The 17,210-nt window shown below is 23.4% G+C and overlaps 2 protein-coding genes across 4 annotated transcripts in view; both read right to left on the bottom strand.

Annotated features, from left to right (window-relative positions):
- Nucleotides 1-2,241: 2,241 nt before the first annotated feature.
- On the bottom strand, nt 2,242-3,171 carry LOC119687550 (protein spitz). The gene has a single exon (XM_038101897.1). It carries the CDS (start codon nt 3,157-3,159, stop codon nt 2,443-2,445), a length of 717 nt encoding a protein of 238 aa, XP_037957825.1. The 5' UTR covers nt 3,160-3,171; the 3' UTR covers nt 2,242-2,442.
- Nucleotides 3,172-3,816: 645 nt separating this feature from the next.
- Nucleotides 3,817-17,210, bottom strand: part of LOC119687549 (DNA-binding protein RFXANK) — a 46,136-nt gene continuing 32,742 nt past the window's right edge. For all 3 annotated transcript variants that reach the window (XM_038101895.1, XM_038101894.1, XM_038101896.1), the window contains one exon: nt 3,817-3,874. The gene's annotated coding sequence lies outside the window, so the exon portion shown is untranslated. The remainder of the gene's footprint in view (nt 3,875-17,210) is intronic.

Raw genomic sequence — 17,210 nt, 5'->3', positions numbered from 1 at the left:
AAAAATATTCAATCTCAATATAAGTCAAATATAGTTAAGATTAGGTTTTGTTTTTTTATTTATGTAAAAAATTTTTCTTTCAATAAATAACTATATTTTAAAGCATTTAAAGGCATCTGATTTTTAAGTCATGTATAGTTCATTTTCTTAGTTTATATGTATAATGTGCATTTTGATTTAATTTTTATTTTATTTTTTTTTTATATTTATATCACTAATATTTTGAGTTTGTTTATAGTAGCGTTTACAAATTAAAATTGGAATAGTGCTAGTTAATTAAAGACTTATGTTTAAATAATAAGGTTTACACTTATTTTAAGCATTTGCGGAGATAAACAGAGAAGCTCTTATAAATGGATCACTCAACTGTAACACTGTACCTAGTCTCCACAGTCTCCAGTTTTCATTTTTCATACAAAGTATATTCTTTTAAATGACAGAATTAATGGCTTCTTCGGTATCCGTTTAAGAGAGCTTTCACTGTATATGTTAATTTATGAACAAATAATTTATTTTATTTTTATTTCTATTTTTGTTTGAATAGTATTAATAAATCAAGCGGATTTATTTAAATTGATTAATTGCAGTTATTTCTTTAAAAGTAGTTTTTATAATATTCAAGATTTGAAGTTCTTAATAATTTGAATAATTGCAGTTATTTCAAAAAGTAGAATTTAATTCATATTTAATTATATAGTTATATAGTTTAACAGTTATTTAATTTTTTTGTATTTGCACAAATATGATGTTTTAATTATCAATTTAATTAAAAGTAAATTCTTAAGCAAAAGAGAAAAGTTTATTATTCTTAGTCATAATATTGTGCAGTTCTAATTATTAATACTTTCACAAGTTTTTTAAAAACGATTATAGAGAAAATATCTATTATTCTTAGTCAAAGTGCTTAATTCTTTATTTTTCTAAAAGTGCTTTAGAAATCATTTGGTTTGTTTTATGTTTTCTATTAAATTTAAATTAAAATTAGTTAATAACATCTCAAGATTTCAAGTTTTATAATTAATTTTTATAATTTATTTATGTGAGCGAACGAAATTAAAAACTATTAGCTACTTTTTATTTATAATTTATTTTATATAGTTATTATCTATGTAAATATCGCAAATGTGTTCAAAACTTCCTCAGAGCTGAATATTGTTATAACTTGAAAACGTTGATGATATTTATATAGAAAACTATATTAAATAAATTCTAAAATTAATTAAATTATAAATAAAAAATAGTTAATAGTTTTTATATCGATTCATATATGTTTTCAACATAAATATTATTAATATAGCAGAATCGAATCTATTTTTATTTAATAAATAATTTTTGTTTAAGTTTATTTAATTAAATAAAAAAAATATACTGTCGTTTTTGAATATTATTAAAATAGTGAACTCGGAACTATTCTTGTTTAATAAATTATTTTTGTTTAAGTTTATTTAATTAAATAAAAAAAATATACTATCGTTTTTGAATATTATTAAAATAGTGAACTCGGAACTATTCTTGTTTAATAAAATATTTTCGTTATAGTTTATTTAATTAAATAAATTAAAATATACTGTCAGTTTTAAATATTATTAATATGATGAACTCGGAACTATTCCTATTTAATAAATTATTTTCGTTATAGTTTATTTAATTAAATAAATTAAAATATACTGTTAGTTTTAAATATTATTAATATATCGAACTCGGAACTATTCCTATTTAATAAATTATTTTCGTTTTAGATTATTTAATTAAAAAAATTAGAATATACTGTCACTTTTAAATATTAATAAAATGGTGAACTCGGAACTATTTTTATTTAATAAATTATTTTCGTTTTAGATTATTTAAAATATACTGTCACTTTTAAATATTATTAATATGATGAACTCGGGGAACTAATCCTATTTAATAAATTATTTTCGTTATATATTTAATTAAATAAATCAAAATATACTGTCACTTTTAAATATTATTAATATAGCGAAATCGGAACTATTCTTATTTAATAAATTTTATTCGTTTTAGATTATTTAATTAAATAAATTAAAATATACTGTCAGTTTTAAATATTATTAATATATCGGACTCGGAACTATTTTTATTTAATAAATTATTTTCGTTTAAGATTATTTAATTAAATAAATTAAAATATACTGTCGTTTTTGAATATTATAACTTGATATTCTAACATTTTTTTTCAAATTTATTTATTTTAGATTATTTGAAATAATTATTTTTTTGGTTTAAAGTACTTTTTTATATTATAGAGCACAAAGCGTCGATAAGTGTAAACCTTCTACATTTTTTATTTAGATTTCATTAACACAGACTAAAAGCTACCCAGTTTTTTAACCAATTATAAAAGATATTTAAAGTATTTTTCAGCGTTATAACAAAAAGATTCTTTTAAATTCACTGCTGTGTTTAACAATATACTTAGAATTAAAGTTTCGTAGAACGCTTTATAGCAAATGATATTGGTAATGTTGCAATATATTGCCTTAAATTCGAATTATGATACTTTTCAGTATCTGGCAATAAACTGGAATAATACATATTCGTATCTAGATCGGCATTAGCAGCATCACAACAACGACTCTCTTTACATAATTGGCAAGTATCATCCTCGTATTCATATTCGAAAACCTTGGTCTTTTGATCGTATCGCAAATATAACGTCAAACATATGAAGAGCATAAACAACAATGCACATGTAGCACCACTTGCAATGCTGGCTTTTTCGAGTAAAGGTCGTGGACGTTTCGGCAAGTAAGAGCCATCAAGTTCCTTATATTCACAACGTGGTCCCATGAAACCAATTGCACACTCACAATTGTACATAATGGATTGACCTATTTTTACAGAAAAGCAAGTGGCATCATTTAGGCAATACCAGGCATCGTACGTGGCCGGACATTTATAAGTCGGAAACGATATATTCGGACGTGCCGTTGTTGGTCTTAGCGTTGTAGTTGTTGGTGCAGCAGTTGTTGTTGATGTGGTTGATATTATGGTTGAAGATGAAGTCGATGGACGCGGTTTTGGTACTGCACGACTCGAACATCCCTCCGTAAAATAGTGAGGTGTTGAGGTAAATGCGCAAATCAATGCAAAAATTACAATGAGTTTGTGTTTTAAAGTTTTCAAATTCTTGAACATTTTAATAAAATTTTTTTATAATTTTATTTGGAATGAATTCTAATACTGAGAATAATAGTGAGAAAATGAATCTAGTTTGTGCTTAATAAAAAAAAATCTGAGTATAATCTTTGATATATTAAAAGCTAGTGAATTCTACATGCATTTGCCTGCCGATTGGCGCAGTTTATATGTAGAAAATTTTCTTCATTACAGCTTTATATTTTTGGTATTGTATTTCCGTAATTATTTGGTTTACAAAAGTGTTTCTTTAGATATTGTTAAAATTCTTAAACATAATTGAACAAATTCTTTAAAATCAATATATTACTAATAATTAAATATTGAATATCACAAAAAGTAAATGATAGCATTGACAATATTACACAATGGTGTTACATATATTTAAATTGTTAAAAATCAAATTATACAAAAAATATTTTCACATTTTAAAAATTCCGAAAAAAACTAATTATAGAACATGGTAAAAAAAAACAGTTTCAAACATATAAACGTTTTTGGAATTGTTAAATATAATAAATAAATAATTAACTAATAATAAAATTAATTGCTAAAGAATGTGTTGCAGTAATTTTTAGAAGAGTGTATTTTATGCTTTAATATCTTTATCCATGAAATTCGGGCTTTAATATCCAAATATCGTTTCAGTTTTTTTTGCTATATTGTAATCGCATTTCCTTCTCCGGATTTTTTATCTATAATTCCAGCGTACTTCCTGTGAAAAAAAGAAAAATATAAACAGTAATCAGTTATTATATTAAAATATTAATTCATTTATATATGCCTCAAATTTATTTACACAAAAAATGTGAAATTTAAATTAAAAAATCAAAATTCAACAACACTAAACCGAGAAATTATTGGAAAACGTTAGCGGATATTATTGCTTACGGCAAACAGTTTAACTATAAATTAAGCAAATAGCAATAAATGCTTATAAAAATTTATTTAAAAATAATACTTATTTAAAATAACATTCGTATATATACTATGTGTATACATAGTCAATGGCTTAAGCTTAGAAACAATTTTTGTAAATATAATTTATTCCTAAATAAAAAATACGCTAACTTATTAAATATTATGTATGTATTTACCAATATATATTAAAAATTAAAGAGGTTTTTTTTTCAAAATGTAATGAACTACACAAACATTTATTTATTATTCATTTTTATATTATTTTAAATCATTTACTTTTTGACTGACCATTCATGCAGCTGATTCGAGTATTGTCAAATACCCATCACATCCAGTGGTCTTAGAAATAATTATTGTATTTAATTATTCGTAAATAATTTTTTTTTTTTGAGACTGCAAGTACCAGATATCGAACTCGGGCCCTGCTAAATTTTAAGCTCAAAGTCAGTGCTCCTTAATCAACTGATTCAAAGCACATTTTTGCACATTTTTCTGGAGTTTTGTTTTGTTGTTGTGAAAGTTTTATTAACAAATTCACTTGCTGTGTTATATTATAATAAAATCATAAACCAGCTGTAGAATAATTAATAGAATAATTTAATTGTTAAATTTCAATAACTATTTTGTTTGTAGAGGCATTATTTGTTGCATGATTTATATATTCCTTCTTATCTATAGAACCTAATCTAGAAACATAATACTGAGAAAGTTAGTTCACTACTTTTCGGAAAAAAAACTCTTTATGAAATATACTAGTTTCTATTATATACAATAGTCACTTCCGTCTGAAAAATTGACGTTAAATACCAACTTATTAAAAATTATTTAAATTACATTTGTTTTTTTTATAAACTTTGAAAAAAAATTATATTTAATTTAATTTTTATATTTTTAAAAATTTTTTTTAATTTTACATACATACAACATACACTTTAAATAAAATATTTCAGACATGTTGCTTTTTACTTTATTTTATATTTAAATTGTAATATGCTTTAGTTTCTTATAATGTTTTGGATATAAAATTATTATTTCTTATATCATTTAATTGTAAGCATTTAAAACTACTTTAAATGATTTTTTAATAGCTTTTTATTATTATTATTTTGTTTTTATAATTTGTAATATAATTTTTTTATATTATTAATGACATATTAATTATAACCATTTTTTTATTATTATTTCGTTATATTACATTATTTTTTTATTGTATTTTTTTTTTAATAACACAATGTTATATATTTTAATATATATATTTATTTTTATATATTTTTTTATTTTTGCATATTTTAAAATATTTTAATTTTTTATTTTTACATATTTTTTTATTTTTGCATATTTTTAAATATTTTAATTTTTTATTTTTATATATTTTTTTATTTTTCCATATTTTTAATTATTTTAATTTTTTATTTTTGTGTTGTTTTATTTTTATTTTATTTCCTTTATTTGTTTTACTTTTAATATTCATTTTATTTTTTTATTTACATCATTTTTTATTTATTTTATTTTGTTGTTTATTATATATTGTTTTTATATTATGTATTATTTAATTTTTTTAATATATTTACTATAAATGTTTTATATTTTGTTATTTCTTATATTTTTGCATATGTCATATTTTTACGTACATTTTTTACATGTAATATATATTAATACTTACAAGACTGCTCTTATCGTTTTTGATTGCAATGTTTTCTTATACATTATGATATTCTATTACATATAAATTTTTATTACATTTCTATTTTCGCAATCTATTTTCAATCATATAACATGTGTACTATATTTTTTTACATACATAAATATATAGAAATGTAAAACATAACAATATTATCATGTAATTATGATATATTTCAATATATATTGTTGTAAATATTAATTGTATATATTTAGGTAAATGTTTTAAAAAATAATTAATTTAAAATGTATTCTTAAAAAAATTAATAAACATATTTTATAATTATTTTTATATAATTTATTATAAAATATAGTAATCATTGCATCATAGTTTAGGTCATTGTTTCGTTTATTATTCACCTTCGTATCTTATAAATTTCAGCTGCTTTTTTTGGATTCCTGATTTGTTCAGATCGGATAACATCTATATTTTACATCCATCACTCTTGCGAACGACCTCTTCTCTCTTACCTCAACTCTTTTTTGCGGTACGTAACTTTTTCGTAGGTTTTTCATTATTAAATCTTGTGACGTATCCAACGTATCTCTTGTTTTAACACATTTAAGACATTTTCCTACTAACGTGGTTTTAATAACAAATTTCTGTTTATGTATATATAGTAAACAATGTATAAAAAATACGTAAAATATAATTACTTCGCGTTCACTCCAACTAAACTTATACAGTTATGCGAATAAAAAAGCAAAGCTATATATCTCGTCGAAAAAGCTAATCCAATATTTTGTCGATATTATTATCGTCAGCTATATTACATCGGGTACTATCATTGAGTTGTTGTTATATGCTCATGTTAAATAGTTCGCTTAGTTGAGTTCGGTTAATGAAGATAGCTGGCATTTTGAACGTCGCGATTATAACCATGTTTTGGTTGTAAGAAAGCTCCAGTTTGTTAAGAGAACTTGAGGTTCAAAATTTTTAGTTTTATATTGTGTTTTTTTAGATTAAAAACTTTATTGTAACATCTTGTTTATTACAAAAAATATATTTTCAAATGTTTACAAAAAATTTATAAGTTAACATTTATTGAATTTGATATTTAAATTAACTTAAATAAATAACATTGATATAAATTTACATTATTTACACTTTAAAAGCACGAAGAAGAAATATATTTTTAAATCACATTTCGGTAAACTACAGATATAGATTACAATATATATATATTATTATTATAGAAAACTTTATACAAGTTTTTAATATTTTAAATTAGAAAAAATGTTTAAATCTAGATAGTTCATTTTATAATCACAATAAATAAAAAAAAAAAAAAAAATAGTGACATACTATACTTATTCGATAATTGACACTTAAAATAAAAATCCGTGTCTACAAAAGTTATCAGCTTGAATAGGATAGTATATTATTTAGCCAAGACAAGCTTATTTCCATTTCTTCAAATTATTGTAATTGTGCTATAGCGAGTTCAACACTAAGTTTTGAATTTTAATTTTGTTATATAAAAAGTTTATTATAATAGAATTTCGTTTCGGATTTATCTAATTTTATTTTATATTTTTATTATATACCGAAAACAATTGTATCCACTATCGTTTTTCTATGAGTATAAAAGAAATTTAAAAATTTATTATATAAAATAGTAAATTATAATAAAATTATAATATAAAAAAAAATAAGCAAAGTATTTATTTAACGGACGTCGACATATAAAAAAGTAATTTCTCTATTCTACTACTTTCTAGCTAATAGCAGAGAAGTAAAGAAGTATTTGAAATTTTCTATTAAATTTGCACGAATTGATAATTAAATAGATTTATACTTTATTTTCAAATATATTTTATAGTTCAACTAATCAACGGTATTTTCTATATAAGAACTTTTTTGTATAAATCTGAAGATGCCAATAATATATAAATTAAATCCCCTCAAATCTTACGTCAACTAATAATTAATGTTTTGAGCATTGCGATATTCGAGTATAATTGTGTTCAAAAGATTTGGCTTGAGTCAATCCATCGGGCTGCCCGAAAATATATAAACATCATATTGTATAAAAAAAATAATTCGAACACCTCTCCATCATTTTCGAACATCTATATTGTTCATTACTGGAACTGTACGAATATAATGTTCGAACATTTTAAAGCACTAATATATTTATATATATTATCGTAATATCAGTATTATGAATTTTTTCAAACCTATATAAAATACCAAACAGTACAGAATCAAAGATAAAATAATAACCAGATTTTAAGCTGATTTGTTCAAATAAATTTGTTATATTAATAATTAAACTTAATGATATATATAATAAAAAATTGATTTTGTTGTTTTAGTATAGGTTAACTATAACATATTTTAATTGAATATGACTGAAGAACGTTAAGTGAGTGGTAACAGTATAAACAATTGTGGTATTCACGATCTCGGTAATCGAGTCACATGTTAATTGTGCACAGTAATACTGTTAAGTGCCAACATATCAAAATACATGTACAATACATGAAATATATTGTATTGTTGTTACTATATAACTCGATTACAGAGCACTCTTAATACAGTAATCCCTCCTTTAAGGCGGTAGATTGGTTCCGCGTTATAGGAGTAATACCCGTATACCACGTATACACACGTGCAAAGGTACGCGAAGCTTATTATGAACTGTACAAATCCCTGCGTTATATGGGGGAATGCCCTTGTTATACGGGGGATCAAAATCGCGTTATACGAACACCCGTTATAAGGATTATTATAGGGAGGGGGATGCATTATAGGGAGGGGGATTACTGTATATATTATGTAGAAAAACTATTATATAGATCTGCACTTTATAGTAAAAAAATAAAAAATGTCTTCAACCAAAATTTTGGTGAGCACGTCATCTAGCTTCTCGTCAACATGTTGTGAATGATAATCTGTCACCCAAGAACTTACATTCGTCATTCAAGAGCATATTTTTGCATTATTGCACTTAGACACTTACAACGTGCGAAAAACATTTACAGCATACGCAAACACCCTTATTCTTCAAAAATTTTGCTTGAATAACAACTCTTGAATGTGAGCAATGTTCAAGTTTAGTTGCTAAAATAAATTTGAGCAGGAGAGAGCGCAAATTGAATTACATTCAAAAACAATAGTCTGCATCACGCTTTAATGTATATCATATACCTATAGACGACTGACACTTATTTCGTTGTCTTCCGTTGATTATCCTAGCTCATCAAAGCTGGCTGTGATATGCGTCAAAAATCCATATCACAACCACTTGATGAGGCTTAGATAAGCAACATTTAATGTTGCAAAGCTCAGTTTTTCAATCATTTTATTTATAAAAACTAATCATTTATATACATATATTTTTATGTACGTATTTTTTAATATGATAGAATAATTGAATTGTTTTGGTATATATCACAAGTTTTTGTTTGATGACACTTTTTCGTTCAGCTGAGCTCATCAAAGCTGGCTGTGATATGCAATTCAAATATAAGCATTTCACAGCCACTTTGAGAGGAGCAGACAAACGAAACTAATTAATTTAATTTTTTTTTGTACACAAATAATATAGTTATTTAATAAAAATGTCAAATAAAATATTGTTTCATTACCTTATAATCGAGTTTTGTGCATGGATTTGATGAAAACTATAAATACAAAATCAGAAAAAATAATATAAAAATAAACCCTTAAGTAAAAATTCTAGGATACGAACTTTTGGTGTGTTATTTGCATTTAATTTTATTAATTAAATTAAAATAAATTTATCAAAAAAATAAATACCCAAATAATATTACTATCAGAATCAAAAGAGAGTTTTCTTTGTAAAAAATTTTGTAATTTTTTTAATCAAAAAGGGGGTCTCTTTAGCAATTTAATTAATTTATCCAATAAAAAAAAAGAGAAATAATTTTATTTGTTAAAATTTCATTTCGAGTAAATCAATGCTTAAGCAATTCAAGTGTACTCGTATGGGATTCCACTAAGTCAAGTCTACTCAGTTTGGATTGAACACTTTAAATATCTGAGGTTTTTGAAGATATCGCACCCAGCTACTGAAACAACTGATCTGGTCAATGGCAGCGCAAATGGTTGAGTGCCAATTGTGTTCGAATATTTCCAAGTAGATCGCATAAACGAATATCAAAATGTTCAAAGTTTCGGAACAACTCGATTAATATTTGAACCATTAGTAAAAAAATACTATATTAATTCACAATATGATTATCAACAAAACTTGATTTTTTTTTAATATAAATGAAATGAAAAGAAATGTTAATTAATTTTGGTGAAGTCATAAAAAAAGCTTCCAATTATCAATGAATAAAATATATTTAATATGTTTATTAAAATGATTTTTTTATATTTTTAATCTGGCTGTAGGTCTCTTCTTGCTATATAATTAAACGTCTAATATTTTTTATTATACTCTATATTTATTATATTCTATATATGTACAATATAGACGATAGAACAAAGAGGATGACGTATCATAATCCTGATAATGCCTCTCAAGGAGAGTCGAAATATATATTATAGTATAATAAAAAATATTAAACGTTTAATTATTTAATAAAAAGGGACCTACAGCCAGATTAAAAAAACATTTCAAAATATATTTAACCTATATGCATAGATTGTATCAGAATTTATGTAAAATAAAATATTAAACTAAACAAAATATATAATTTTCTATTCAATATTTTTGTGTTTTATTTATAATAAATAAATAATATACAACATACATATTTTTAAAAAATCTATTATTAAGATTTAGATTATTAAAAAATAAACCATATTTTATATTTTACGAATTTCCAAAAATTCTATTACCACATTTTCAACTATAACAACTTGCAACACTTTTTATAACAATAAAACTATAACATTAAATAATATGTTTTATGAGTATTTATCTATTAAATGTGAGACATAATTATATCACAAAAGCACAGCTCTAAATATTTACTGATCTCGTCCAAAACAGCACAGCATTGTTCAATTATCACTTCGTCGTAGTAGTTTATGAACCACTTTTCCAACTGATTGTAATAATTATATTTCGTTATTGTATATGGCATGATTTTAATTAAACTTCCCGATTTTTTGAAATTTCAGATAAACTAAATATATTTTACTAAATTTAAACTAAAATTTAATATAAGATCTTAGCAACTATATCGAGCGAAATGATAATTACTTTTCTCGGTGCAATTTAATTTAATTTATTTTTTAATTTACAAAACAACACAAAAATTTAATTAAATTTCACATAACACGGCGGTTTGTTACAATATAGAACCGTGACGCTCCTCAAAGCTGGCTGTGATATGAATTTCTAATTTACATTTCACAGCCACTTTGAAGAACAACACAGTTCTTGAAATGATGTTTTGATCAGAGAGCGTTATGAGTACAGCACAGTAGCAAAGAAATACATACATACAGACGAACACATATATCTTCCACAGACTAAATAGAATAAACCTTTCTATATTTTATATGTATAAATTAACAAAAATGTATATAAAGCTAACATATAAATTTACCGAGATTATATTAAGATTAATTTAAGCTAAAAAAAAAAAAAATATTTCTCTCTGTCTTTAAAGCCTTACACTAGATAATGTTGGGATTCAATTTTTAAATTTTTAAATTTTTAAATTTTCGCAAGAAAGATCTTAAAGAATCCAATACAGTTAAATATAACAACTCGTAAACAAATTATTAAATAATATTAAAATGTTCATTAAACATATATTGTTGATTATACCAGCATTGCTTAATGGAGAGCGTGGGGTCTCCTACCATATAATGGGAGGAACTCCAAACCACAAAAAACTTTTATCGAAATCAATTTTGTATAGTGTCTTTTTTTTAAAAGACACTATGACACACATGCGGATGTGAACCTGAGAATTGGGTTAGTTTCTTAAAAATTCAGTTCTCAATGCTATATCTAATAAACATAAAAAATAAAAGTAATATGAGTTAACTATGACAAAAAAAAATACCATAAACCTATAATTTCTGCTTCTATAACTATATATCTAAAACGGGAAACTGTATTTTAAGTTTAAAGTTTATTTCATTTATAGCTTTCATATATATATATATATATATATATATATATAAGTTGTAAGATTTAGTTATTCATTAAAACAATATACTTTAAGCAAATATATATATATTTTACCCTATTTGAATAAAATTTTATTTAATTCATATTTTATTTTATAATTTTATTAACATTTTGTTTACAAAAATCTTTTTTGTTATTTGCTCGTTTTTCTTTTTAATAAATTATTTATTTTAAAAAAACATGCAATGGTTCAATAAATTGACACCCATATTTAAAAGTCCCACTTTTTTATGTATATTAAATTATGCATAATTAAGCTCAATGTCCGTACGTCTCCAGCATTCTTATAAAAACAGTTATTTGATAATATAAATATATATATATATATATTAAATAAGTGAATCAAGCTTATTATATTATCAGTGTAATTTTTATTATATAGACATATATTCTATTCCATATAGAGAGGTTGTCGGTCCGGTTCCAACCATAACAGCATAATCATTTATGTCGCGTCAAATCAATTCACTACGACGACGACGACCACTCGAAGCGAGAATATGCAATTCGCAATTCTATTAGGTACGACAGTACCAGTAATGGAGCGCATTGATCCAAAATATAAACAACAAATTCATCCGCATTAATTTAAAAATTGTTTATACTGAACAACGTAATTAATTAAAAGTTTGAGTAAATAAAACTCAAATCTTCGCATACAAGCAAAGTTCAAATTGAAAAGATTTTTATCTATTTTTTGAATGGAAAGCAAAATACGAATTCCAAAGAAATGTAGAAACAAAAATGGAATATAATTGATGTATCAAAACAGTTGAATAACCAAATAATTTGTGTGATCTCGCGCGCCTAGGTCAAGTTCGAACGTTTTTTTTGCATGTGATTTCATTTTCGACTGGCGTCAAAATTATCACAAAATTCATATTATTTCAAGTTTATAAAAAAAAAAAAAAATAAAAAAATAAAACAATAACGGAAAAAAAATTAATTGTATATTGTGATTTCAGTTAAAAGCCAATCAATAAAAAAAAATAAAAAAAAATAAGACTCATGATGAAAATAATTTATATTTAATTTTTTTAAAAAATTAATCTAAGGTAAAAACTACAAGATTTTGTTATATCATAATTTTATTTTATTATTATTTTATTTTATTTTATTTTTTTATTATTTTATTTTATCATTATTATTTTATTATTATTTTATTTTATTATTATTTTATTTTATTATTATTTTATTTTATTATTATTTTATTTTATTATTATTTTATTTTATTTTATTATTATTTTATTTTATTATTATTTTTTGTTATTATTTAATTTTATTTTATTATTATTTTATTTTATCATCAGTTTATGTTACTATTTCATTAAATTATTATTTTATTATATTATTTTATTATATTATTTTATTATATTATTTTATTATATTATTTTATTATATTATTTTATTATATTATTTTATTATATTTATTATTATTATTATATTTTATTATATTTTATTATTATTTATTTATTTTATTATATTATTTTATTATATTATTTTATTATATTATTTTATTATATTATTTTATTATATTATTTTATTATATTATTTTATTATATTATTTTATTATATGATTATTTTATAATAAATTTGGCTGCTTTTTACTTTAATAGAAATTGCGATATTTAATATAGAGGTTTCGAAAAGTAGTAGTGAACAGTTTTAGATCAGTTGGTTAATGAACACTGACTCTAAGCTTCAAATTTGACAGGGCACGAGTTCAACCGTTGGTAGCTGCAGTCTCAAAAAAATTTTTTACGAATAATTAAATATAAGAATTAATGCCAAGATCACTGATAATGGATATTTCACAATACTCGAAATAATAGCGACATGGATGGATTAAAATAAAATAAAAATATTTATTGTTGTAGTTTATTACTTTTCGAAACCTCTCTATCATTTTATATTATTATTTTATTATAAAATTATTTATTGTTTTTTATATTATTATTTTGTTATATAATTATTTTATTTATATTGTTATTTTACTATATATATTATTATTATATTATATGCAATAATTTTATTATAATACTTTATTATATTATCATATAATTAAATTTTATAATTTGTTAAAATTATAAAAATATAATAAAAATATTTTATTTTTTGTTTATTATAATTAAAATTTTTTAATTTTTTTTAATATTATTTTAATTTAATTTTTTTTAATATTATTTTACAATTGTATTATTACAATATTTATATAATCATTACATATAATTACTATTAAGTAATTATATTTTACTTCTATTATGTATACAATTTTTGTAACTCTTTAATCAGTTTTTAAGAGTTTTTTTAATTAATTATGCTCAAACTAACCAATTTTATAATTTTACAAAACTAACCTATTCATTCAATTTGACATAAACCTATCTGGACACAACATTGTCCGTTGATATCAATACTATATGTTTGATACATATAATCTTCGATAAAGAAAATATCAATTAAACTAACATGAATAAAAGTTTAATATCGAATCGTCCCTTATGGAGGCATAGGCCCCACGTTAACAGGCACTGATTTAAATCAAAGAGATTTAAGGTATCTATATGAATTTGTAGTAAGTAACAAATGAATGGGGTTGTCTATTATCAAGGGTTAATATTAACAAAGCGCCTCCTAAAAACATCTCATATATATATCAAAAATTTATATTATAAATTTTTAACACGATTTTTTAGTCAAAAACATAAAAAAGAAGTCTTTTATTTCTAATATACAAAATATGTGAAAAATACGTATTTTCAAAATATGACGCATATTTTATTATGACGTTATTAAATTTAATGAGGAATATATATTATGGACTTGTAATAAATGTTTGTACACTTAACAACAAGTATTTACAGATTGTCCAAGTGATTCACCTCATTTGATTACATTTTAGGCTGCATTTCATTGTAATATATAATAGTCAAATCTATTTAAATAAAAAAAGTTTTTGTAATAGTCATAGCATAAAACGAATGTTCCAAGAACTGCAAGTATTAATATAGTATATTGCGACTAATGCGGACTCATAGGTATTCCACGGTATTTAAGTGAACATATTTTTAACTAAGAAAACTGAAACAATGTTTCATTTATGACTCATTTATTATATATATTTTTTTTAGAAATATAAACAAATTTCTTTCAAACGACCAGAGCACACTACTACTAGAGATAAATGAAAGAAGAAGCGATCGGTTCTATCTATACACGGCAGAAATATTCCAAAAATAAGTCAATTGAATGTATATAAACACACACTCAACTCAGCAAGATGTGCAATTAGCAACAATTTTGCAAAACAATAGAAAATTTTTAAGAGAAAGCAATCCAACTATTAAACAGATAAATTATTGAATAGACACATACTTTGGCGTTTATAAAATGCCAATATTTTTATTATTTCCATGAATTGAAAATAATTGTACAAAATCGCGATTATTTGAAACAGGAAAAAATTAAAAAAAGTTATAGTGTCACCAATAAACTAAGATACTTTCTACAAAGAAATGGCTATCAATTCATCTATAGAGATAAAAATAAAATCTGCGATCAAAATTCTAGGTACGGAAAGCTAATTAACCGATAAACATGGTAACTCGAAATGTATTTTGTTGTTGCCGTTTTGCGTCATTACTTTACATCTCTGCTCTTCTTGGACTTTCAAGTTCGAACAGGTCCTTGGATGGTACGAGCTTCTACAGTTACCTGCAACTCGAAATAAGGTAAGTCTTACAAGGTTCCAGACCACAGAGAAGTTGCTGATGAGCTAGCCAGAACTGCATCAAAAATTGCTTTTACAGATCCTCCAACCCTTTTGTGGGTTAAACTGGAACACTATAAAATAAATAATCAAGGAGAGGGAGAATCATATGCGGCTGGTGTACTGAGAAGACTTTCCACGACTTAGACAAAGCAAAGCACTAATCAAACCGTACTCCTACGTAAACATTCTTAAATTCTCAAAAGGTAATTTAATGTTAATAACAGAGTTTCATCACGATCTGAAATATCTTTTTCATAAACTACGACTATCTCCTAATTTGGAATGCAGATTATGCCTCAAAGATGACAAAACCACTGCTACTATTAACAACGCACAGTAGAAACTTATTTCATATGGAATTTCTGACACCAGAACAGATTGAAAACTCTTCTCTAGATAAAGTCCTGAACTTTGTCACATACCTTTAAAGGGCTTTGTGTAATAAATAGTGAAAATGGTACAATAGGACTCTTCTGGCCGCAGTATCGGCTGTTGGGTGATTTCACGTCAATAATTTTAATAATAAATAATAATACAGCTCTGAATACCAGCAATATATATTTGAATAATATTATTTTACTATCATATACAGTGCCAATATTGAATAGATCCTTGTGACAAGCTTTTTCTATTTTCAAAATTAGGATTCTATGAAAACGGTTACGATTTACCAGTACGGTTTTCTCAAAGATAAATAGTTAAGTATATGAAATACATTACTTGACTTGAGCACGGTTGAAACAATACCTCAACTAGTCCTAAACTGAATGAACTATTAAACTACTTATAGTGAACTACTTATAGTCCGCCACTTAAGTAATGTTCTAATTTCAACTGTTAAAATGGCAAGGCAAAATACGGCAAGGTAAGATAACACCGTCATAATCTTGAGCACTATAATTGCAATCCACTGAATCCACTGAATAGAAAAAATAATTGCAATGTGAAAACTAACCCAAAATATACAAATAGATAAATTTAAAAAAAACCAAATAAAATTCAAAGGAACAAGTACATAGGGACATAAATCAACATAATGATTATTACTGCGTACAACTATAAATATATTTCAGTTTTATTTCCACATTAATTCTGATTTCTAAAAAAAATCGCTGCAGTGATGTGAGAAGAGCAAAACTTAGTTTTTCAATACCATAAGAAAGCTCGACATTTCTGCTAAAAGTTAGAACAACTTTTCAGGAGTTAATAACCTCTTACGATTTTAAGTTTTAGGTAACTGGACCATTCTGTTGGCAAATATTCATTTTGTAGAATAAAAATACATTCATCTGTCATCTGTAATTGTATTACGTATTTTCAATATTTCTTATGAATTTTAATTCGACTTTTTTCCACTAATGGCAATTTTTGCTGTATAATATTAATAATATTTTTAAAATACTGAAGAAATTAAACATATTCATGATACAATAATGACGTTAAATAGAAAGAAATCTTATCTCAAAATTAGTCATTTAAAAATGTATTTAAAAAGTTATTGGTACGTAATAACATAGACTGTAAAGTAAATTTACATCAACAATATATGTCAT

Source organism: Teleopsis dalmanni, chromosome X (genome assembly GCF_002237135.1).
Source record: "Teleopsis dalmanni isolate 2A chromosome X, ASM223713v2, whole genome shotgun sequence".
In the NCBI taxonomy this organism is placed as follows: domain Eukaryota; kingdom Metazoa; phylum Arthropoda; class Insecta; order Diptera; family Diopsidae; genus Teleopsis; species Teleopsis dalmanni.
Note: the sequence above shows the minus strand (reverse complement) of the source record. Positions and strands in the feature narration are given on the sequence as shown.

Coding starts and splice junctions, on each gene's coding strand:
- LOC119687550 (XM_038101897.1), bottom strand. CDS start 3,159: ATGTTCAAGAATTTGAAAACTTTAAAACACAAACTCATTGTAATTTTT.